Source organism: Psittacula echo (assembly GCF_963264785.1).
Source record: "Psittacula echo genome assembly, chromosome: 26".
Classification (NCBI taxonomy): Eukaryota; Metazoa; Chordata; class Aves; order Psittaciformes; family Psittacidae; genus Psittacula; species Psittacula echo.
In genome coordinates this window covers 3,686,668-3,712,866 of record NC_137761.1, presented here as the reverse complement: position 1 = coordinate 3,712,866, position 26,199 = coordinate 3,686,668, and the positions used below count along the sequence as shown (strand labels likewise).

General features: G+C 44.9%; 2 protein-coding genes across 2 annotated transcripts; both read left to right on the top strand.

The window, feature by feature from the left end:
- Nucleotides 1-5,206: 5,206 nt before the first annotated feature.
- On the top strand, nt 5,207-8,619 carry LOC308230342 (uncharacterized protein; the record flags this gene model as incomplete). The annotated part of the gene is made up of 2 exons (XM_080634992.1): nt 5,207-5,380; nt 8,497-8,619. The coding sequence occupies 2 exons, from the start codon at nt 5,207-5,209 to the stop codon at nt 8,617-8,619; spliced, it is 297 nt and encodes a 98-aa protein (XP_080491118.1).
- Nucleotides 8,620-16,590: 7,971 nt separating this feature from the next.
- LOC308230412 (uncharacterized protein) lies at nt 16,591-25,178 on the top strand (the record flags this gene model as incomplete). Its single annotated transcript, XM_080635114.1, has 5 exons — nt 16,591-17,502; nt 17,598-17,776; nt 21,071-21,260; nt 22,205-22,293; nt 24,932-25,178. The coding sequence occupies 5 exons, from the start codon at nt 16,591-16,593 to the stop codon at nt 25,176-25,178; spliced, it is 1,617 nt and encodes a 538-aa protein (XP_080491240.1).
- Between the last annotated feature and the right edge of the window lie 1,021 nt (nt 25,179-26,199).

Below are 26,199 nucleotides of genomic sequence, written 5' to 3'. Positions count from 1 at the left end.
AGGGACAAGGAGTTGCGATGGGGGGCTGCACTTCTCCCCTCTCCCCATGCAAGATGCAGCCCTGAGCTTGGGCAGGTCCTGCCCCTTCCCTCCAGCACGTATTACCTCTCCCCACTCCTGATAAGGCAAAGTGGCATTAGCATGACAGAAACATGAACTGCCCTCGCACACGCGAGAGTTTGAATCCATTGATTTCCTGCTTCTGTCTCCAGTAGCAAAGATGTGCTATTAAAACTTAAAGCTCACAAAATGTGCTGGTGTCTTGGTGTTTTTCCACTGTTACTCTTCTCCTTATCTTTAGCATCATTCCAAGCCCACCTTCATTGATGAGAGCTGCTTTCCACATTCCTCACCCTTCCCTTTGCACTTCAATGGCAGCAGTGTATCTAAGCTCAGCCCTCCAGTCCCCACACCTTGTGTGCCTGCCAGACAAATTCAGATGCTGGGTTTGGAAAAGCTGTCTGGGTTGAAGGTACAGATCAGGATCTCTCACCAATCCAAGCCCTTGGCTCTGCAACAGCTAGCCCTGAGCCTCAAAACCTCACAGGCACATTCTGAAGGAGCCAAAAGCAAAGATTCAGTTTCATTCATGTCTGATGAGCAAGAAGCAGACTCCATCTCTAAGGGTCTAATCACCATAAACAAGAGGGTGTAAGTAGAGGAAGGACTATATCATACTTAATCTTCCTTCTGACCTGTTCTAAACAGAGACTATGGGGTGAGATAGGTAACACTACCTTCCCTGAAAATCCCAAAAAGTCCATATTGCCTAGATGAAATACTGGCTGATGCAAAATAAAACTGGGTTTAACTCAGACCATGCACTGCAGCATTGACTCCCACTATGAAATCTAGCCCTATAAACAACACATCTGGAAAACAAGAGAAAGACTGAGAAAGGTGTTCCCAGTTCCTACCAAGGTTTAAGCTAAATTTTCTCAGCAGAAACCATAAAATTTCCAAGTTTCCCTTGAAGATATAGAAAAAAAAGAATATCAAATAGGCAGATGGCCATAAAAACCAGCAGTTGTATTTTACATTGCACTAGATTTATCCCCAGGTTCTCCTCCAGTGTCAACCAGGAGGGAGGCAGATTGCAGCAGGAATTCATGCCTCTGTGGTTTGACAGCAGTATTGTGTGTAATGTGCTAGATATTTAATTAGAAAAGGTTTGCACTGAATCTTTGAAAGGAATGAGAAACTTATTATTAACACTTGTTTTATTATTACTGTTAATTAAAATAACAAGGAGCATCATTCCCATATGCAAGGTACATGATTGCAGGTGCAAGGAATGAGCATCAGGGTCAGAGTGACTGTGCATGAAGTCATTGTGTGATGCCATCGATAGTCCCTGTCCCTCCAGACACCCGGGTGCCCCTCTGCCAGGGCCAAATCCATCCTGTGCCAAATGGGAGGTTGAAACCAAGCCAGACACAAGGCTCCAGGCTGGGTTTGAGTCTGACTGAGGAACGTTTAGGGGAAGGGGAGATAAAAATCTCCTATCTTAATTCTTTCTAAGCAGTCCAAGTTTTCACCTACGCTCTTGGCCAGGCTGAAGCACTTCAGGTTGTGTCATTCATTTAAGGAGAGACTTAGAAAGAGCCTGAGGAAGACAGACAGCAAACCTGTGAGGTAGAGTTTTGTTATCTCAGCACACACATCTGGGAAGTGAAGTAGGAAAGCAGATTGCGTAAATTCAGCAGGAAATTGTCCCTCCCCTTCCCCCTGCCATGAATACAGAGGACATTTTCTCAACCAAGTCAGCAGGAGAAGAGTGGGAGGGAAATAAGACCACAGAAAGCGTGATAAACCCAAGGCAAACATGAGAAAAGAGAGAAGCAAAAGGACTTCATGTGCCAAGCACCTTTCTCAGCCCTAAACAAGTGATGGGCTCCTACACAGCATTGTGGCTGAATACAGAGACATGTGAGAGTCCAAGACCTTGCCAAAGTCCCTCACACTCTGGTCTCCTATTAATTGCAGCATCCCCCACAACACTCCTCTGAGCATACCCCATAGCTATGGCATGCCCCGCACTCCTCACAGTTGCTCATCAGCTCCCCAGCACAGTGAGAACACCCATTTCCCTGGCACGGTGCTGGCTCAGAGCAGATTGCGTGGTAGTAGCCATAGTGCCGGTAGTCATGGCCACTCAGGCACGAGTTTCTGCCATGGGCACAGCCACAGCCATAGGCATAGAGGAGAGGTGTGCGCCGGGTGTCCAGCCAGGAGCCTGCTGGGTCATACCAGGTTGAGTTCAAGTTGAAGAAGGATTCTCTCCCAGAAGAACATGCCATTTTGGGTGGTGGTATCACAAAAAGGAAAGGTAGCTCTGTAGTGGAAGCAAGGCAATATCTTTTTATGCAATTATTTTGTATTTTTTAATGCAATTTTTTTTATATTTAGCTATTTTGGGGGGTTGGAACTAGATGATCTTCAGATCCTTTCCAACCCAAACCATTCTATGATTCTATGATCATTTCATAGTGATGCTATGCACTTCAAGATAAGCAGGGCCAACCAAAAATAGAAGACTTACCTATAGAAACATTAGCCTTTTTCCACCCACCCCCCTTTTATCATTGTCTATAATATATCTTCTGAATGACATATAAGATACTATCATATTTTTCCTGCAAGGTCAATATTTATTAAAAAACCCTAATTTCTATTGTTCTGTTTATCAGTGAAATATCAGAAATACTCCATAGAAAGTATCTCTTTCTTGCACTATGCACAATAAACAAGCAGTTTTAGGCAGAGCCAAGTCAAGTGGGTAAACATAGAGCTATAATCTACATAGAGCATACAGCTTTCATATATGCCCTGGATGATCAGTCAAATCACGTACCTTAGTCAAGACCAGGAGAGCAATAGGAGAAGTAAAGTCAAACTGAACGGAATGGCCTGAAACAGGGGAACTTTATAAAGCTGGAGGCTTCAGCAGTGATGCGCTGCTAGAGAATTAGGTCTTTGCTCTCCCCTGACCACAGCCAGGTTTGTTTGTGCCTATAGTTGCCAATATCCATGTCTGATGAACTTTTGGTTTTTTACTATCTTCTCTCTTTTATATGACAACAGATTTAATCCATACAAGATCAAAGGTTTCTAAAGGTGTTGCCTAACTACAGCTGAAATAAAACTTTACAGCAAGATATTTATGGGTTCATTCTGCACATTGTGATACTGAAACACGGAGGTGAATGGACCAGTTTCAGGGATCCCAGTGAGTCAGGAGAGCATCACCCAAAATCAGTTGTGCCTGAAGTCTAATACACAATGCCATCCTGGTGTTGACACGTTCTTGCCTTTTATGGGACAAGAAAGCGTAATTGCTGGCTTAGATGGGCATGACCTGTACATAGGCACAGAGAGGAAGACCAGTGTTCATCCATGATTCACAGGAAAGTCCAGGCTCAGAAGCATCTACCTCTACCAGATTACACAGCTTGGTTTATTTTTTCTTGAGCTACAGCCCTGTCCAATGCATTTTTCCCCAGCCAGGCTCATAGAATGGTTTGGGTTGGAAGGAATCTTATGTTCATTTAGTTCCAACCCCCTGACATGGGCAGAGACACCTTACACTAGACCAGGTTGCTCCATGCCCCATCCAGCCTGGCCTTGAACACTGCCAGGGGTGGAGCATTTACCTTCTCTGGGCAGCCTGTGCCAGGGCCTCACTGTCCTCACAGGGAACAACTTCCTTATATTTAACCTGAACTTCCCCTGTCTCAGTCTGAACCCATCACCCCTTGTCCTGTCATTACAGTCGCCAATGAAGAGTCCCTTTCCAGCATCCTTGTAGTGCCATTCAGACACTGGAAGCTGCTCTGAGGTCTCCACTCAGCTTCTCTTCTCCAGGCTGCACAGCCCTAATATTCTCAGCCTGTCTTTGTATGGGAGATGTTCCAACCCCTGATCATTCTCATGGCCTCCTCTGGACTTGCTCCAGCAGTTCCATGTCCTTCTTATGTTACAACAGGTCAACCCATCACACAAGAATAAGAGAAATCCTTGATAGGACACACCATGCAGACAGGTTGAAATTATTAGTGAAGACATCGATGGGATAATGCTGGATCTCTCATTATAATAGCCTGCACCATTAGGCAATTCAGCTGAAGTATTCCTGCCCTCAACATAATCCACATGTGTTAACATTAGCAATGATTTTTCTTTCACATGGAGGTGTGATCACGTTTACCTCTCAGTCCATGTGACATCCTGGCACTGCTTAAGGAAATGGTTCTTCTGAATTACAAACATCTCTTCCACTTGATACTTGCTGGCCGTGACCAGATCCAGTAGTTTCTTTGGTATTGGCGTCACTTTGTGTGAAATACCTTCCAATATCTTTCATAGGGAGGCAAAGGAATTAGAGTGCTATTAATATCCTATGGGACAATTACAATGCTAAAAGTACAGTGCATCAAAGGGAAAATGTGGGAAGCTGAATACAGGGGATAGAAATGGGTTGGGATATGTAATTAGGTTACACTTGCCAAGAGATGTCTCATGTCCCAGATAAACCTTTGGAAGAGTATAAAAGCTTTCTCATCCCAGTTTCCTTCGTTCGCTTCTTTGCTCCTAAACACATTCATTCCTGTTGCTGAAGGGGTAAGTCCAGTTTTTCTGTTTCTCTTGAGTTTCTTTATGAAACCAGATACTTTTGTACAAGCTTTAGTAGAGTTGGAGTATGATATTCTTCATGTCTTGACTTCGGTCATGCCAGAGACCAAGTTCTTGTTACTCACAAAGGCTGTCCTATTCACTCAAATGACAAGTGGGATACTGGGTTAGCAGGATGAGGCTCAAGATGAACCAAAACAACAGAAAAATGGGAAAATACAGAGAGAGGATTTTATGGAAAAGAGGCTTTGAAGTTTTTAGGTAGAAGACACTGAAGGGGCTGAGGTTGCTTATGGGAAATGGATGTTTTGAGAAGTTTTTCTCTGCAAAGCAAATTGCAGCTGTAAAAGCTCATGGTTTTAGTGAGGGATGTAAATCAGCACATAATATACATAATTATAAATACCTAATCAGCACTGAAATCCCTTTCTTATCCCTGAAGAATCAGGAATTAGAAAGAAAATGGGAATTCGAGAGCAAATTAGAGAATGCAGGTATGCTTGTATAGACTGGGGCCACAGCACCAGCATGACCAATTCTCTCTTCCTTGCAGCTTTGCCAATACTCCAGAAAGATGTGCTCCCGCAGGGCCTGCCACAGTCACGAAACCTCCTGCCATGAATCCCACTCCTCCTGCCATGACACAGGATCCTCCTGCCATTACACCATCCAGAGGCAGCCTGTGCAGAAGTTCAACTACGTGACGCCCTGCTACACCCCTGTGCAGACCTATTGCCCCCCTGTGCAGCCCTATTTCCCCCCTGTGCAGCGCTACTGCCCTCCGGCCCCCTTCTGCTCCCAGTTAACCAAGAACGTCTGTGACCTGCCACCAAAATGCCCCAAGTACTAACAGCAGGATCCAGCCCCGGCATTGGACCCACCGGCTCACTCTTCCCTTGGATGCTCTTGATGCCTAAAGCTTGAACTCTTGGTTCTCTTTTCCCATCTTTTGGTCTGTGTGAATCCTTGATCACCTCATCTGTGATTATAATTTCCTTCAAAACGTAAATCACATCTGTTCTATGTTCTTTCCCAAAAGACTGGGACTGATTTCTGCTGGTGGTGGCTTACACGTGACATGTCAACCTCTAAAACATTAGGATGAGACAATAAAATTTGATTTCCAAGAAAAAAAAAAAAAGAAAGGTTTCATGACTATTTTATTCTCTTTACTCAAGAATTATCTTTACCTCTGACTTCTCATTCTTTTCTTATCCAACTTATCACAAAATGCACACATCCCAAATTTTCTAAGAGAATGAAAGCCCATCATTTCAGATGCAATTTTGCAGCAGATGAATGCATTTATGGACAAGCACACAATAAGCCAATCTGTACCCTGTGTAGCCTAGGACTGTCTTTCCCAGTTCCCTACTTCAGCAGCACTTCATACTTCATTTGTCACTCTGACTCAGGATTACAAATATTTTGAGGTGTCTAATAAATGGAAATAGTGCCTCGAATTCTTCTCTATCCCTCCCCTTCCTTCCTTGAACTTCAAATTAGTGTTTTCAATGAAAATCCCACACTGTTAAAAATAAATGCTAAATCTCGCCCTACTTTTGATAACCTAAGACTATCCTTATCTACTCAGCTGACAACCCATCTAGCTGAGACATCTATTCTAGAACAGGATTGCTCACTTCCTTCCGACAGGGCCTGTTTCTCTGCATCAGCTTCACAAAGAGCTTGACAACAAGCTTCAGCTTCCATCATTAACTCTGAGTATCTGCAAAACGGATAGGTGCAACCTGCATGATGGAGAAATGACACAAGGGACTTCCCCAAATATACCACTTTATCAACCTAGATGAACCATTCCTTCATTACCTATAACTCTCAGTGCTTTTCAGAAGACTGTAGATGAGATTTCCTAAACAAGGGCTCTAAAAGGCTTTAAAACAACTGGGGTTTTGCTCAGTCTTGAAAAAGAAAGAACCTCAACCAGAACATGAAACTATGCTTTTCCAGGATGTATTTTCAAATTCATAATGAATTAGCATCATTAAGAATTTGAACACAGAACTGAATAAGAATACAAAACTGTTTGTGGAGTAGCAGTTAATTTGTTCCCCCCAAAAAAAATGACATGAAAATAAACCCTGAAAGATAAGAAGACCATCTCAAGAGGGGCAGCTGCTCCCTTCTGAACTTGGTTAGGAACATTTAGGCCCCCGTTGTTCTGGTTCCAGCAGGACTGACCTATGGGATGCTCCCAAGCAGTTCCACCTAAAGAAAAGTCACAGGAAAAGAACAATTACCAATTTCATTGTCTTGAAGTCAAGTCTTGGGCCGTTGTGAGAGAAACTTGGTGGTAAAGAATGAAACACTGTAATGAGGAAAAATTACAAAACTGCTTAAGTAAGACAGGAGCCTGAAGCAATTTGGGATCTGAAAACAGGATGCCAACAGGTGGTAACTTCCCAGCTCAAATCCTTCCTGCTTAGGACTTGAAATACCCTTCTAGGAGGAATGTAAACAGGATAATATTGTGGCAGAAGGGGAAGAGAGCTGATGGCTGGTGGACTCAGAAATGGAATGGAAGAAATGGAACTGGGGACATCCTTCTAGCGTCATCTCCGGTATTGAGGTGTTAGGTGTGCTTGAGCTAGTCAACAGGACTTCTCTCTAAGTAGAGTCCATGTGAGTTGTGGCTGATAATTACAGTCCCTTGTGTCACGAAAAGCACATATCAATCAAAATGTGAGTCTGCCATGTGGACCAAGGGGCAGCATGCAGGTTAGGAGTCAACACTTGTGAATTGAATGTTGATGCAATACCGGTTGCCCAACAACAAATCACTTAATAACTCTAGGGTTAGGTTCATTTTTCATACGTAAATATGCAACTGCCTTCAAAATTCCCTTATAAAGCAGATTGGGAAATTCATTGCCTATTAAGGTGTTAAGAAAAAAGTCATAATTGTTCTTCCTGGCTGTGTCAAATCAGAAGCGCTAAAAAACTAGACACAGGAGATAAATATGAACATGACAACTTAATTGTCAGCATTGCCAAGAGATGCATAATTTCTCAGACAACCCCTTGGAAGATATAAAAGTTCAACATCCTCTGTTCCTCCTTCATTCAGCAGCAGCTCCTTGTGTTCTTCTTGCTTGCTCCAACAAAGGGTAAGTTGGCTTATATTGATTCTTTTACTCTGAGGAGCAGGAGCTCACATAGGAATTCAAGCTGACTAATTCTGCATTTAGACCTTGCCTTTGTCTTATAAATTTCTTAGTTTTGGTGATTGTACATGTAAACTATACAAAGGGTGCCCATGGTTTTCTTACAGCGGATGGGATGACAGGAAAATAGAAGTAATTGAAGGGCCAGGTCTCCAAAGACAACCTTTGGGATCTAGCAAGGAATTAATTCCCAGACTAGCTGATGGCAGAGGAAGAGAGATCTCAGACAAGTCAGTGTAGTTTTAGAAGTAAAATTCAACTTAAAAAGCCAATAGCAGCTTCTTGGTTCAGAAATTCCCATCAGAGCTGGACCACCATACAGCATCTCCAAAAGACAAGCCAGGATAACTTTTAGAGTCAAGTTATCCCATATATTACAAAAGAGAGGAAAATGAAATTTCTATGGATAAAGAGCCAAGGAAAAAGAAGAAGCTTACAGTGGGGCAGCTGTATCAGCTTGATGGTCTCTTTCTCTTCCTTACAGCTTTGCCAATACTCCAGAAAGATGTGCTCCCGCGGGACCTGCCACAACTATGAGTCCTCCTGCCATGGATCCAGCTCTGGCTGCCATGGATCCCACTCCGGCTGCCACAGCTCAGGATCCTCCTGCCATTACACCTTCCAGAGGCAGCCTGTGCAGAAGTTCAACTACGTGACCCCCTGCTATACCCCTGTGCAGTCCTATTGCCCCCCTGTGCAGCCTTATTGTCCCCCTGTGCAGCGCTACTACCCCCCGGCTCCCTTCTGCCCCCAATACACCAAGAACATCTGTGACCTGCCACCAAAATGCCCCAAGTACTAACAGCAGGATCCAGCTCTGGCACCTGGACCCACCAGCTCACTCCTCCCTTGGATGCTGTGGCCATGGATCATCTCATCCTTACTGAAATCCCTGGATCTCTGTCATGTGCCTCACCGCTGGTCTGAATGAAGTGTTCCCCTAATTATCGTTCACGGTGTCATTCTTTCTAATTATTCAGGAAATGTCCTTTCTAATTATTCAGGGCATAATTACTGTTGGGAATCTTTCTATGCTATGCACTTCTGTTCCAGTACTCATCTGGGTGTGGGAAATAATAAATCTTACAATTCATGAGACCTGTATTGTGCTTCAGTTTCCTTATTCCCTTTTTTTCTTCAGGCTTTTTAATTTGTTTTCTGGTTCTTTAGTCAAATTTCTTACTATTCTCAAAGTGCCCCAATAGTTGGTGGCCAACAATTCCCATGTTCATTCAGGAAGAAAACAAACACATCAGAAGGGGAAAAAGTTCTCAACTACCAAAAATGAAATGGACCTAAAAAGGGCTGAGCAGAACAAAGCTTCCCTTGCTTACACCTGCCAATGAGTTGGTCTATACAGAGTTTTGTCCCGTCACTTTGAAAACAACAACAACAAAGTCAATTCAATGCAAATTCCTTTGTTTTGGAGACATTAAATGAAGGAGGAATAAGCAGTTCACAGTTGCTACTATTCTTACTCAATATATGCAACTCCAAGCTCAACTTCAGAACTTGGGCATACAAAGATTTTCAAATCTCTTATTACTTCTGAACCTCTGAAAACAGAAGTCACAAACTTCTTTTTCGTATTCCAGTGCTGTTTCTAAGTAGTATATACTCTTTTATACATACATATATATATATATACACACACACTCTTAGTATATATGAAGCAGGGAAATGTCAGGAGAAGATCCATCTCATGTAAGACACAGATCTGAACAGCTCAGTGTGTTATTACGGAGAGCTCGTAAACCAAACAATGCTGAATGTAACTGAGCAAGTATCAGCCACCACATTGCCCTAAACCTGATATTTAATTACTGTACATTGGCCTTCCCTTACTCCCCTAAAAGAATGACAAGCAATGGATGATAACTCTTCAGAGATGCTGTTTTCCTGAGCAGGATCTGAATCTGATTCAGAAACAGTTTTCAATGGGTATAACCCAGGTTTTGGAAAGCTGTTGAGGAGGTAGAAAGATTTCTGAGGAACATTGGTGTGATGCTGGAGGCCAAAGGACAGAGGAAAGGAGAAGTGTCAGACAAGCACCAGCTTCACTGACTGGGTTTTGGACACACAGCTGAGTCACAAAATATCCCTGAGGAATTTGTGCAATCCTACCTTGATACACAAAGCTCACCACAAGCAGTTATGTCACCTCTAGCCTGAAGAAAAGCTGTAGGACACCAGTACTTTAGAGAAAGCTTCTCTTTAGCAGTTAGCAAATTACTCTAATGGGTAACATTTTCCAAAGTTGATGAGTTATGCGTTTCATTTTCTCATGCTTCAAAGACCAAGTCAAACTGGATTATAAACCCAGCCTTAGTGCCCATAATTTCACCACTAGTGACAGTGACAGAACCCAGTATTCAGCTCAGATGCTCCTTTTCTCAGAACCCTTTTCTTTCCAGACACTTCTGCAGGTGAGGTCAGGTGAAAAAGTATCATATTAATGAAGGGAAAGAAAATCCAAGGAACAGGAAAACTTACCATCCTTGTACCTTGCAAAGAGTTCATCACCAGGCATTTTTCTCTGACCTGAAGTACTAAATAACCTTTGATACACATGGAACAACCTGATGAGGTCAGCCAGGTCAAAGAACATGCAAAGGATCATAAATACTTGATTTTTTTGCTCTACCGGGGAAACAAAGGGATCACACCAGACTTCCCAACATCATGCCATACCTATGAGTCGTGGAGCTCTTAATCCCATTTCCTCTTGGCATTCAACAACATATAAATTACAATCCTGAGCTGTCACTCGCACTGAACAGTAGGCCCTACCACAGGAGTCAGCATTTCTGAGATATGAAGACCTTTAAGTTACTGATGCAATCCCAGTGGCCCATTCGCAAGCTAATTAACATCTATGAGATTAGTGTTAATCCAGGAAACGGCAAGGAGATGCCCTCCAAAATCTTTATGGAAAACCCATTAGGTATTACATATCGGATGATATACGATGCGTCAAAGAGGAAAGGCTAAAAATAGGGTAGTGCAAACATTGCCGGGATTGAGCGTGGAAGTAATTAAATTGCCATTACAAAGAGGTGTCTCACATCCGAGATAACCTTTTGGAGCCGTATAAAAGATCACTTGCTGCAGTCCTCCTCAGTCACTCACCTTTGCTTCCAGACGCTTCTCCTTGTATCTGACGAGGGTAAGACCAATTTTACTGTCTTGGTTGACGCTCCACTAGAGGTTTCTATGCAGCTTGGGAGCTGGGACTTAGCTAAATGCCTGGCACCTTTGCGGTGCTCTGAGGCAGGTATTGTGGATGGAGGGATGGGATCACCCGGGAAGGTGCAGCAAAGGCACGCAAAGGGATCTTCAGGCAACACAAGCTCCATTCCTTTTCACAAGGGTGATGAGATCAGGAGTGGCTCATGGAGTTTATTGTGTTGGCTTGAAGGGATTTAGCTTCACACAGCAGTTGCCAGAGCAAGCCCTGCAGATTAGGCAGGACTGAGGATATATTCAGCCTGGAGAAGAGAAAGCTGCGTGGAGACCTCATAGCGACCTTCCAGTGTCTGAAGGGGGCCTATAGGGATGCTGATGAGGGACTCTTCATTAGGGATTTTAGTGATAGGACAAGGGGTAATGGGTTAAAACTTAAACAGGGGAAGTTTAGATTGGGTATAAGGGGGAAGTTCTTTACTGTGAGGGTGGTGAGGCACTGGAATGGGTTGCCCAGGGAGGATGTGAATGCTCCATCCCTGGCTGTGTTCAAGGCCAAGTTGGACAGAGCCTTCCTTGGGTGACATGGTTTAGCGTGAGGTGTCCCTGCCCATGGCGGGAGGGGGTGGAACGGGATGATCTTAAGGTCCTTTCCAACCCTAATTATTCTATGATTCTATGATACGGTCTGGATTAGGCAGGGAAAAAGAAAGAGAAGTTCACTGGGGATCTCAAGAATTATGAGTTGGAATCGTGGTTTTGGTTGGAAAAGACCTTAAGATAATTCTAGTTCCAAGGGAGGGAATACAAGAAGTAAATCTGGGGCTCCTGTCACCACATGGATCTCTCGCTCTTGACAGCTTTGCCAATACTCCAGAAAGATGTGCTCCCGCGGGTCCTGCCATGACTATGAGTCCTCCTGCCACGGATCCAGCTCTGGCTGCCATGGATCCCACTCTGGCTGCCACAGCTCAGGATCCTCCTGCCATTACACCTTCCAGAGGCAGCCTGTGCAGAAGTTCAACTACGTGACGCCCTCCTATACCCCTGTGCAGCGTTATTGTCCCCCCGTGCAGCGTTATTGTCCCCCCGTGCAGCGCTACTGTCCCCAGTACACCAAGAACATCTTTGACCTGCCACCAAAATGCCCCAAGTACTAACAGCAGGATTCAACCCCAGCATTGGATCTCACCCAAAACCTCAAGCTCATCTCCTTGCTCGTTACTTGCCAACCCTTGCTCCTCTGCAAGCAAACACCTTTAAAAGGGTTGGAGGGTAGCATGGTATTAGGATAAGTCTCAGTTTAATGAGCTTTCAACTGTTAACTTTTCTGCCAAAGCAAAGACTACTGTCCACTGGGAATAGTTTCTTTCTTGCTTTGCTGCTTCAATCTCCAGTGAGACAATAAAAATTATATATCAAGCCTACCTAACAGTTCTGGATGGTTTTAGTCACTGCCCCGTCGTATCTGGTTATCTGGTGTCATCGGGTTTTGTCTTGTGGTTTTGGAGCCATGCTTTAATCACTGGTGAAAATAGCTAGAGAAGGAGGAATGCCAAGGAAACATGAAAGCGAAGGAAAATGCCCACAGCACCACCAGCTATGCCAGGAGTGCTGCAACACATGCAGAGGGCTAGGAGAAACAAGTTGTGTTAATCGCTGGTGAAACCAAATCTTTGCATTGAGCTCAGCAAAGGGGTTTTCAGAGTTAGAGCTGGCGGCCTGGCCTGCACCTTCATGTTTTCACTGCAGAGGTGATCTTTAAAAGCTGCTGCTATATTTGGAAGCAAAACAAAGCAAATCCTGCAGGGTTTGGAACAATTAAACTGTTTCTACAGTGTAAAAAGACAGGTTTCTCCAGTGTGATTCATCCATCCTAGGGCAGGCGTGGGAAATGAGTTGGCTGAGCTGCAAGTACCTTGTAAATGACCACTTGGTATATAAGTAATTGGAATTAGTTATTTATAGGTTAAAGAGAAAATTGTCATTATAGAGGAACAGCTAAAAAGGAAAAGTTGCAAACGGGATGCAGAAAGCAATTAGTTACTCACCTCTGTTCAAGTTGTTGCCATTGCTAAGAGATGGCTCATTTTCATGCTATCCATGGCAGCTGCATTAAAAACTCTTTTCCTTACTCATTCTTCACCCTCCAGTCAGGTATTGTGTCAGAAAGGGTTTTTTGTCCATAGGAGTGATTTTGTCTTCAAGTTCACTTTCCCTTGCTACCCAAGCCTCCAACTCTATTCTGTGACTAATTGCAACACACTGTATTTCCTCCTCCTTTTCCAAATCTCACAAAAGGCAAAAAACTTCTGAACTGATTGCGCTTTCTGCTGTGCTCAAGCTTGAAGTTCCCATTAACTTGAAGATGAGATATGGCAGCAATCACAGGGAAACAAGAACAAAGCTTGTTTCATTTCTACTCTATTCTATTCCATTCCAAGTATTTGTCAACCCTGGAAAGGTTGGGACATTAAGGACCAAAGATTTTATGAACGTTTTACTTCATTAGAATACTTTCTTTCAAATCAGAGCCCATAGACATTCAGCAAGAGAAGAAATCCTCTATGCCTAACATTCTAGATGGCTTAGAGGAACATTTACTGCTCTGCTGTCTACTTGTTAAATAACATAACAGAGGATTTCCACAACCAGGATAAACCACGAGCAAACCCCTAAGGATTAATGAGGAGGAATTTGCCTTAGCTGCTTCACAGCAAGGATTGCTTCACTGCATCCGCAGTTTTCAAATCCAAATGAACAGAGAAGTGTTACTCTGGGCATCTTACAGAGCCTGCTAAGTTCATTCACTCAATGTAAATTTCAGTTGGGATCTTGTTTGGGATCAAATTTGAATCTTTCCTCTTGTAAAACTCCTCTTGTAAAACCTTAGCTGTCTATGGATCTGTTTCAAATGGCTTCAGGCATCTCTGATGTTCATAATCAGCTCCAGCAGCGGCAAGGGTGTTCTCACTCAGAGGGACCCTGGATGAATCAATGCACCAGATCTCTACAACAGCACGCAGAAAACCACCTAATTCTGATCAATAGCTACTACTTTACCTCCCTGCTCCTGATCCTCGATGTTCCCAATGCCAGAGCCTCCTGGCACTCCTTCACAAGATCAAAAACCACCTCCCAGGTTGCCATGAGCCTCCTTTATTGTTAGCTGAGATGCAAGTACTCAGCTGGTGTAAATCTCTATCACTAATTAGATTATAATTGGTGACAGTGACCCAGCCTAACCCAGTCATTAGCATGAAGCCAAACTCAGTAGGAAACAAAGCCTGTCTTTTAGTGGACAGCAATATTGACCTTGGAAAGAGTTTGCCTGGAGTAGTGGTGACCTCATGGTCTTTTGAATTCCTCAAAGCAAGCCTAGGTGGTTTCTTTCTATGATTCTAAAAGTTGGGATGTAGTCAAATAGAAACAGTGGCTACTCAACAGAGACTGAGTGGAAACAAATGCTTTATGTCACCAGAAAACAAGCTGAAAGTTCACAATGACCTACCTAGCCCTCATCTTGCCCTCCGAATCTGTGACATGGATACCACTGTGTTTCTGTATGAAGACAGAATCTTCTCTCCTTCACCTCAGAAGAAATCAGGATATCTCCAGTGAAGCTGCATGTTGTAGGAGATGGTTTCAAGGGTCCTTTGGTGCTCTGCTCCCATAGATGCACAGCCTCACAGCAGCAGGAGCATCCCTCCCTTTTTGGGTGATCTCAGACCCAAGACATTTGATCACATCAGTCATGGGCTGGGGTCCCATTAATCCCTTCTGACCGGAGACAGGTATATTTTGGTAAAGACATTGTTTAATTTGAAATCCTAAAGGTGCTCAGGGCATCACATGAGGCCTTCAGGCTTTCACGCAAACTAAGTATCAGCTTCATTAATGAATAATTGCAATGTGATCATTAACATCAGCACTAATGACTGCCAATGGGCGACTGAGGACTGAGCCTAAAGTTATTCCAAACGTAACAGGAGTAGGTGGATCTTTCATGACTCGGGGGCACAATACAACTGGAAAGAAAAAAAGGAATAGGAATTTTGCTGATGCAGTTGTATTAAACATAAACAGGATGCAAAACTGCCAGAAAAGCTTTGTATTTTGCTTTTATTTAAAGATATTCCAAAGGAACTGGGAAAACACGGACGCCAATTTGACCCTGACTCTATGCCAAACTTGCATGATAAATTGACACAGTCCTTTGCACCTAATATTTTTGATATTGGCAAAGCCAAAGGCATGCATTTTCCTGTGCATGGATGGGATGAGGCAGAAAGGGTTATAATGTTAGATGTAAGGAAGAAGTCCTTCCCTGTGAGGGTGCTGAGGCTCTGGCATAGGTTGCCCAGAGGAGCTGTGGCTGCCCCATCCCTGGCAGTGTTCAAGGCCAGGATGGACAGAGCCTTGGGCAACCTGCTCAAGTGGAAGGTGCCCCTGCCCATGGCAGGGGGTTAGAACTGGATGATCTTCAGGTCCTATCCAACACAAGCCATTCTATGATTCTATGTCAAGAGCTTTCTGTCACATATATGCCCTTCTGATGAGCAGAGACTCCAAAGAAAGACATTGGGCTTTAGCATTTCTACATCCAAAAGCAAGCCATGGGGGCATGGAATTACACTCTCTGGAATCCTGTTTTAATAAAAAAAAACATATTGAGAAGTGCCTGACGTCCAGAAGGCCTCTGCACGTCCATGGAACTGACTGCTCCTCAATCTTAATTATGGATTTTATGTTAATTGAGGACTCACTAGCTCTGAACAAGCCACCTAGCATCTCAATGTAACCGCATTACCATATGCAAAATGAGCAGAAATATGCCTTTTATGCAGTTCACAAGCATCACACAAGATGTCAATCTGCAATTGACACTGACATTTAACTTGACATTAAAAAACTGTAAAAAATTTACAGAACAAATAGATAATAACACAGAATGGATGGGTTGGTCAGAAATAATGAGGCAAAGACTAAATAGATGAAGGCCCATTCAACAAATAAGTATAGGCTTAGCACATAAATCACGAATTGCTGTGGGGTACCTCATTTCCGGAAGGACAATTTGGAGCTAAATAAAAGGTCTCCCCATCTCTTTGCTCCTCGCTCAACTGCACCACTCAGTTAGCACGGTAAGTGTTACCCATTAGCGGTGTTCTTTGATGGCAATGGTTCTCATTTGGTTTTGGTCAAGCAATGAATTGAAATGTGTCTTTGATTCTGATCTTTGTGGGTTGTTGGACTAAACGACCTTTAAAGGTCCCTTCCAAACCAAACTATTCTGTGATTCTGTGAGCTACACCTCTCTCTGAAATGCAGGCTTTCCAAGCCTGTTGGTTTATTGCTTACTGCAAAAGACAGTTGGTAGAAAGAGCAAAGTGGAAAATAAGCTTCTTGGGATGCAAGTCAAAGCAAAGAAGCTGGGAGCAGTGTGTGATGTGGCTACTACCATTGGACTTAGCAGCATTTGAATGCCAAAACAAAGCACACCTCTATATACTTGGGAAGAAGTTGTATCTGAAAGTACTCTGTGTTTCAGGTCCTCGCTCCTTCCAGCCTTGACCACTCTACAAACAACATGCATTGTTGCAGATGCGGATGCTGCTCCGTCGTGAAGAGCAAGGCTGTGTGCTGCTGCCAGCCGTGCCAGAAGACCATCTGTTGCAGCCCATGCCAGCAGTCCTGCTCCTGCGACCCATGCCAGAAGACCGTCTGCTGTGACCCATGCCAGAAGACCGTCTGTTGTGACCCATGCTGCCGTGACCCATGCCAGAAGACCGTCTGTTGTGACCCGTGCCAGCAGTCCTGCTCCTGTGACCCATGCCAGCAGTCTGTCTGCTGTGACCCATGCCAGAAGACCTGCTGTGACCCATGCCAGCAGTCTGTCTGCTGTGACCCATGCCAGAAGACCTGTTGTGACCCATGCCAGCAGTCTACCTGCTGTGACCCATGCCAGCAGTCTGCCTGCTGTGATCCATGCCAGAAGCCCTGTTGCGACCCATGCCAGCAGTCTGTCTGCTGTGACCCATGCCAGAAGCCCTGTTGTGACCCATGCCAGCAGTCTGTCTGCTGTGATCCATGCCAGAATCCCTGCTGTGACCCATGTCAGAAGCCCTGTTGCGACCCATGCCAGCAGTCTACCTGCTGTGATCCATGCCAGAAGCCCTGTTGTGACCCATGCCAGCAGTCTACCTGCTGTGACCCATGCCAGAATCCCTGCTGTGACCCATGTCAGAAGCCCTGTTGTGACCCATGCCAGCAGTCTACCTGCTGTGACCCATGCCAGAATCCCTGCTGTGACCCATGTCAGAAGCCCTGTTGTGACCCATGCCAGCAGTCTGTCTGCTGTGATCCATGCCAGAAGCCCTGTTGCGACCCATGTCAGCAGTCTGTCTGCTGTGACCCCTGCCAGAATCCCTGCTGTGACCCATGCCAGCAGTCCGTCTGTGATACCAAGGTGTGCCAGAAGACCTGCTGTTGCTGTGGCCAGGTACCCTGCTGCTGTACCTGCCGCCCTTGCTGCCCTGCTGAGTGTCTGTCTTGCTGCTCCTACACTGTGAAGAAGCCCATTGTGCTGCGTTGCAGCCCTGTGCCATGCTGCTCTCCCCTGAGGAAGTATGGCATTCCCATCCAGCAGTGCTGTACCACAATCAAGAGGCTTCGCTGAGCCAGCTCTCGGTAGCAAAAGCAGCTCTGCCGGCTCCCATCTCTGGCACAAAACAAGAGCAGGCGCAGGGAGACGAAAACCTGCTCGTTTGCTCCTGGTTTGCATGATGATGGAGTTAACACCTTGTGATTTTCTTCTTGTTTTCAAACTTGAGCTGTCTTCTTTCTGCCTTTTCATTATTGAACATCTGCAATGCACTTGAATATGTCACCCATTCTGTAAAGCAAAAGAGCTGTTAGATATTAGTGGGGCTGTTAATTCTGTTCTTGGTGCATGGGACTTGGGCTATCTTTGCTGTTAATGTTATCATTCTTCATTCCCTCTCTTGATTTGTAGACAATAAAAGTTAGCATTGAGCAAAACACAAAATCTTGCTTTGGTTGTTTTTACATCACTTTGCTCACAACACGTCCTCATTCTGCTGCTGTTCCTGTGTCTTCAGTCAGGCTTCTACTGGCTACAGACGTGCTTCCATGGCACAGCAGAACATTAAGGAAATAGAGAGCTGTCCAGCAATGCTGTGGGCATAAATTGGGTCATCAATGGTTATGATCCCTCCTTCCACCTACTGACCATCTGCCTCAGCTCAATTTTTACTGTAGAACTTAATGATTAGGGTAAATAAAACTCAAAGGGCACAGTTGGAATGAAGCTTGCAGAACCCAACCATCTGAAGACACACCACTCCATGAGATGAATAGGAAACTCATGATGCTACAGCAGGTATTTCGGTAGGTACTGAGAGGAACTCACTTCTCACTGAAGAGCAGGCACCATCTTCTTCCACTTCCGTTTTCAAACTTACAGATTTCAGAAAACACTTTATGTTGTTTAATTATTTCTATGTGAACAGAGACTTTCATATATGGCATTCCTGGATGCCAAGCAGTTGGAATGACACCCAGGTTTTAGCATACAACTTAAAAGCTTCATTCCTAAAATAGCACACACATGAGTCAACGAGACCTTTGTACCTGGCTGGGACTTCCTTTACTATTAAAATTCAGGGCTCAGCTCTGAATTGCACAGCTCAGGAAAATGCCTTGAGCAGTGTCTTGGTTGCTTCCCTCAACCAGATCTTCAGAGCCTACATACACAAAGTCTGCATTAGAAAAGTCTTCTGTCCCATGTTAGACTCTTCCATAAAAGCATTAATCAAGTCTTTAGGAGCTTTTTATTAATAGGAAAATTCCACTGGCAGAGGGAGATCCTATTCCATATTATACCAGAAGTGCATTCTGTTATGGAAATCATATGCTGGAAAAGCTGCTGTGACAGATTCATTCCCATTTACAAAGCTCTCAAATGCATGGAACCACCATGGAAGTTTACAAAGACATCTTGGCATGCCATGTCAAAGTGGTGATGGTTTGAAACTAAAGGAGGGTAGATTCAGACTAGATAGAAGGGTGTTTTACTCCTAGGGTGGTGAAACACAGGAACAGGTTGCCCAGATAAGTGGTAAACGCCTCAACCATGGAAACATTCAAGGTCACGTTGGGCAGGGCTCTGAGCAACCTGGTCTAGTGGAAGGTGTCCCTGCTCATGGTAGGAACTGGGTGAGCTTTGAAGGTATTGTCCAAACCAAACCATTCTATGATTCTATAATTCTAACAGAAGGATCACCTTGGCCAATATGGTGACAATAAAACCTGATTAAAAGGCAATTAATGACTTATTCCATGGATGACATGTTTAAAGGTTTACACAAAGAGGACATTACTTCCTTCAGGCAGGTATACAGCTAATATGGTGTGACTGAAACAATGCTCCCCTAGGGACAATTCCAGAGCGTCAGAAGAGGTCATGTTCGCATCTTGGAAAGATACTACATGTCCCACCCACGAGGAGTCATCTGTCACCACTCCAGCCTCACATTCAGAGTCAGCTAAACAGGATGGAAGTCTCTATTTGCCATAAACATCAAGTATGTTAGGACTCTCATCTTATATTGGTGCCCCCTCTCATCACATGAAGACTCCATCACCTTCTTCTCATGTGGAGATGTGCTGGCTCTGCACATGGCCACAATTCCTTCCCCCATTCCCAAGCCTTGTAATATCTGCCTTGACTCCAACCATCTCATCATTCCGTCCTGATTGTTCAGCCAAACTTTGCATGAAGAGCAGCCTAGGGCTTGGTTCACTGCAGCTAAAACAACTAGAAGTAATTGCTGAAAAACTCAGACCATCTGAGAGGTTCCAGCTGGGTTCCCAAGGTACAGGCAAAAGTGATGGAGAAATGCACTCACGCTTGCCTACAGTGATAGAGAATCTAGTTGTAAGTATGCAACACTTAAATGTGATCATCACAAATACCATGAAACACAAGGTGTCTCAGTCTCACAGGCCTCAGAAATAACCTCAGAATATGGAGTATATGGAAGCAACACAGACAAAAGCTGACGCACATTCTGCTTTGAAAGATGCTTAATTTAGACTTAATCCATCCCTTTCATGGGAAAGCTTAACAGAAACAAAAAGCACCATGAAGGGAGGCCCAAGAACAAGGCTGAGAAAGGAGAAACCCTTCAGTGTTAACTTTAACCACACAGAGGCAGGAAAACAGGATTCACATTGACCAGTAGTTCCCACTGGTTCACCAAAATCCCAGCCAAGCACAGATGGAACACACCAGGGGTGACACTTCCAGGTTCCAGGCATGGTTCTTCCACTGCTTCAGCACCTGATTCCCACGTGCGCATTGTCCCTGCGTCTCAGGCTCATTCCTTGGGAAGCGGATAGGAATACCTTAGAGCTACCTCCAGATCCCATTAATGCAAATTCATTAGAATGTTTCCATTCTTGTTCATATGTGAGACTAATTACGGTGCAGAATTGAAGTGGTGAGCAAGCAGAAAGAGGTAAAGATTAAATACCAGAAGACACGTGAGTGGCATAGGTTGGGTGATACATGGGGAAGCTGGAATTGCCAAAGGATGCCTCATTTCCAGGGGGGATGGCCTGGAAGCATATAAGAGGCTCCCCATCACAGTGGTCTTCATAATCTTGTCTTGACTTCTCCTCTCTTGTCCTCACTGGTCAATAGGGTAAGTCAGAGCTTACTACTTGCCTCTTCATTTGCACTCTACCATATTTCCACACGCTCCCGCAAGAAGCCATTCAGGATTTCCTGTACTGTTTGGTTTTGAGAGACTATTTTGGGGATCCAGCTGGGTGGCTTCTTTCTGATGGAACCAGTGCTGGACAACATGCCAAATGCACAGATGTCCATGCAAAATGTGGAGATCTCAGGGACAGGTTGACATGGGATTCTGGACAGTAGGGACTTCTCCAGCCACTTCAGGAGGGGCTTTGGGATAAGGATGCTTTAAGCTGCCTAAACAGGGAGATTCAGGCAGTAAAAAAGACCTTTTCTCTATTCCTTCCAGCTTTGCCTACACGACTACCAACAACATGCCCAACGGAGGCTGCGGATGCTGCGGTGGAAATAATAATAACTACACCGTGTGCTGCTACAGCAGCAGGAAGTCATGCTGCAAGAGACCAGTGTGCTGCCAGCCCACACAGTGCTGCTACCCCACCACTTGCTGCATGCCCATGCAGGCCTGCTGCTACACCGTGAGCAGCAACAACAACGGCTGCTGCGGCGGTGGCAACGGCGGCTGCTGCGGAAACTAAACCCACTCGGAAAAGGGCAGGCAGCGCTCTGCTGCTGCTGCTTCCCTCCTGGCTCATTTGGATATGGATATGGCCTTGAACGCTCTTCCTCCTTTGCTTAGAGACTGTAGATCATCTCTCCTCTTCTTTTCCTGCCTTCAATCACCAAACCCATGTAAATGTGCTTTGAAGTTGTTATCAGTATGATTTTTGTTTGTAAGCACGAGTCCTGCTCTTCGTTTTCCTCTTGGTGTGGGGGGTGTTTAAGTCTTTTCCTCACCGTTTCATTTCAATCTGTCTGAAAACCAATAAAATCTATAGTTCATGAGCCTGCTAAGTTCCTTGGTGGTTATCTGTTTGCTAGCTGGTGAATCCAGAGTGCAGCACTGCACCCACCACCTTTTCTTTGCTTTGTTTCCTAGTGCTCATATGCTCCTGTTCTAAAGATGCTAAGGGGGTTTGCCTGCACAAAGAAAACCAGTGCACCCCTGATGCAGTTCTGAGCTTCTGCATGGGTCTATTCAAACACAAGCTGAGTGTCTGACATCTCCATGAACAATATTTCTCCTCTTTCTGTAAAACTACAAAGAAGTAGGAAGAACATAATACGTAAACTTGTGAAGGATGTGAATTCCTTCTGAAATACTTCGACACAGCACATCCCAGCTAGAAAAGTTCTGCCTATTTCAAATAGGTGGTTGAACCTATAGACAGTCCCTGTAAATTTATGAGATGGAGGTCTTGCCTCTGCTAAAATGTCTTAGAAAAGTGGTCAGAAACCTCCATCGTCTTCAAGGAGGGGCTAGGTCAGTAAGGGTTATGCCAGAACAGCATGCATGATCTGCACCACAGCCTTCATTCTGTGCCTAATGCCTTTTACTGACTCTGTTTCCATCCCACTTTAGTTCCTTTTTTGCATTAAGATCCACAGACCACTCGCTAAAGACCATTCAAATCCCAAGGTTACACGAGTGGCTGAACCCAACTATCAGAGGTGGGAAATGCTCATCTAAACCATCACTTCTTGCAGTTTCAGGATTTCCCAATGAGAAATTCCCCTCTGGAGGCACAAGTGAAGGTGTGTCCCTTTGCTTCTGCTCCATTAATTCCTTGTAACCTATTCAGTTCTCATGGGCAGGCTTGCATCCTGACAGGGCACCTCTGAGGAAAGGAAATGCCATGCATGTTCTTCTGCCCTGTCTGGAGAAGTTGCAATTACATGCACTGCTTCTCCAGCATCTCGCTCAAGGAATTACTCTCATTCCAGGAAAGCCTGGGAAGAAGCTGGATGCATTTACTGCAGCACTAAAATCGCCATCTGCTCGCCCTTGCACTGTGCAGAAAGCAAGCCAAGGCTCTCCTAACATCCTCAGGGCTGACAGCAGCTCATCTAGGAGAACCCCCCATGGGAGCATCCCAGGGATCCCAGAGGATGTCAGGCAGCAGACAGGGAAGTCGCCAGGCAGGCTCCACCATCCTCTCATTAGGCAGCACTCCTCTCAGGATAATGTATCAAGGTCTTCAAATGAGAGCTGCAATTGTAGGCCATGCAAAAAATTCCACCCAAGCACGCTTGGTGTTCCTGCCAGCATTCAGCCCCACAGCAAAGTGCATCAGAGGCAGTGGCTGGCATCAAACAACCATTCATCCACCCTGGCTCAGCTGCCCAAAGCTCTGCCTTACCTTGACCTTCCTCTTTCTCTCCCTCCCAGCGAATGGTTCCACCTCAACCAGGTCTCTTCCTGCATCACTTCTAAGCCCCTACCACCCACGTAGCTCCATGACCCCAGTTAGAACCAGTTTTCTGTGCTTGTCACATCTATTCCACCTCCACATTCCTCTCACTCTTTTGGTCCAAGCTGGGCTCCTTCTTTTACCACCTCCAACACTCAGAGTCCTGCACAAACCTCCAGCTCCTTGCTGAGGAGCTGGGCAGGGCTAGTGTTGCTGGGTGCCAGGGCTCCAGCACACAAAGAGGTTTCAGCTGGGTATAAGGGGAGGTTGCAGGGGGGACACGTTGACTTGCAATGCCCCAGTCCCAGAGCTACGATTCCTTGCATTGCGTTTGCACAGGCAGTGCTGCCCCTTTGCTTTTCAATTGAAAGGCACAGGATTCTGAAGCAAATATTCAATTCAGAATTCCAGAACATGTTTTTAGGGAAGCAGTCCCAGCAAAGCACAGCAGGAACTGGAACGCTCCCACACTAGAGGTGCCCACATGCTAACCTAAACGCCCCAGGTTGGAAGGGTTTGCAAAAGTTAAGGCAAGCCAAAAGGCAAAGATGGCTTTGGCATCACAAAGATGCTCTTTGCATGCATGATGGAAAGATGGTCTTGCATACAGGCACGTGCAGGTGACTGCGACCCAGGAGCCGGCGTGATTCCCAACACATCCCAAACACATGGTCTTCTCTCTCCCTTCTCATATGCCCATCCTGTGACTGGGAAGGAAAATACCCATTTTCATGAAATCGGCCAAATGTTTGTTTCGAACACCATTCCGATGAAACAGCCGATCACGTGCCCGAAAGATACATCCCAGGGATTCAGTTTCGGCTCTGCCACTGATTCAGCACCAAGCCGCTGCTGAGTAAGTCCCTTAGCATCTTCGGCCGTCATTGTCCGCATTTGTCAAGCAGATACGAGGACACATTTTTTGGCTCCCTTGCAAGGTTGCACAGAAGACAAATTCATTACTATTCATAGCAGCCCTTTGATTATCTGCAGGCTAAACAATTATGAGGCAAAGCAAAGGTAGTGATCACAAATAATAAGGCAAAGAGTAAATACCAGGAGACACGTAAAGCTAAAAAGTATGGGTTTGGGTTAGTAAACAGGGAAGTTCAAATGTCCAATGGCTGTCTCACTTCCAGGAGGAAGGTGTCTAGGACTATAAAAGGTCTCCTGGCCCAGCTCGCTTCATTCGCTCATTTTCTCTTTCATTCACCTCTCCTCACTCTCCAGCAGGGTAAGTGAGAACATCTAAACCTTCCTTCCTTTCCTAAAAGAAAAATGCTTTGGTATGTTATAACAGTATCCAAATATGACAGGGTGTCTGGGATGGGACTTTGAAGCTGGGCTTTTATGAACTGTGTACTACGAATCATGGGTACGAGCTAGAAGGATGGAGAGGTTACGGGAGAATAAGCAGGGCCATGCACAGCCAGGGGAGCTTGGCTGTGGCTCTTGCTAAGACATTACAAGGAAGAAGTTCTTTACTGTGAGGGTGGTGAGGCACTGGAAGAGGTTGCCCAAGGAAGTTGTGAATGCTCCATCCCTAGCAGTGTTCAAGGCTAGGTTGGATGGAGTCCCGGGTGACATGGTTTAGTGTGAGGTGTCCCCGCGCATGGCAGGGGGGTTGGAACTGGATGATTTTAAGGTCCTTTCCAACCCAAACTATTCTATGATTCTATCATTCTATGTCCTCGTATGAGTAGGTGGGCATCTACATTGGCGGAAAAGGACAGTGAGGAGTTATGAGCAAGATTTACTACAAACAAAAAGACAAAAAGACAGGACTCGGTTTCAGCTCATTGAATCTCTGAATTCAGCATAACCTGAGTTTTAAATGAATTCTGTACCTTCAAATATCCTGCTCCCAGTCACAGACAGATTCTCTCTGTTCCTTCCAGCTTTGCCTACACGACTACCAACAACATGCCCAACGGAGGCTGCGGATGCTGCGGTGGAAATAATAATAACTACACCGTGTGCTGCTACAGCAGCCCAAAGGGCTGCAAGAGACCAGTGTGCTGCCAGCCCACACAGTGCTGCTACCCCACCACTTGCTGCATGCCCATGCAGGCCTGCTGCTACACCATGAGCAGCAACAACAACGGCTGCTGCGGCGGTGGCAACGGCGGCTGCTGCGGAAACTAAACCCACTCGGAAAAGGGCAGGCAGCGCTCTGCTGCTGCTGCTTCCCTCCTGGCTCATTTGGATATGGATATGGCCTTGAACGCTCTTCCTCCTTTGCTTAGAGACTGTAGATCATCTCTCCTTTTCCTGCTTTTAGTCACTGAACTCTTGCAAATGTGCTTTGAGGTTGCTATCCACTGATCAGTGTGATTTTTGTTTGTAAGCACGAGTCCTGCTCTTCCTTTTCCTCTTGGTGTGTGGCATGTTTAATGCTGTTGATGTATCATACTCCTTTTCTTGCTTAATCTCCAATTAGTCATGAAAGACAATAAAATGTGTAAGTTATAATGCTGCAAACTCCTGGTACATGTTTATTCATTTATCTTTGCCTTTTAAACTCTAACTCTTGATTTTGGACTCTTTTAGCAGTTGCTTGGTTTCTGAATAGAATGAATTTTTCAGCCATTTGTCATGTTATGATGACAGCACCCCAGTTTACATAGTAAAATCCTTGGGTCTGTCTTTCATCATAGTTCTTGCTCATGACAATATGTTATCTAAGCTACAAGAGCATCCTCTTGGCCATGCAGCTCCATGCTACCTTTAAAGATACACAGTTTGCAATAGAAACATCTGTATGGTCCTCAAGCCAGAGCTAAAGGTCTCCTTTGTTAATGGAAATCTTTCTATTAGTGAATTTGATGAGCTTCTTAAAAGGTTTGATACCTTCTCTGTATGATTAACTATAGCACCAAGCATAGTCTGCATGGTGCAGGGAGGTACTCATTGAAAGGTGCAGAGATATAAGTGTAGCCTGAGGGATTCAGGAATAGTGCCTAATTTCATCAGGAATTCTATTGAAATGTGTCAAATTTTAAGAGGCAAGAACTCAAATATTTGCACTTCTGCTTTCTAAAATCCTCAGGAAGGGAAGTGACTCCAAAACACCTCTTCCAACATAAAAAATCCCCAAACATCGCAATCTTGGGACTGCAGTAACGGGTAAGAAACCTAAAATCCCTGTTGGGCCTGAACAGATACC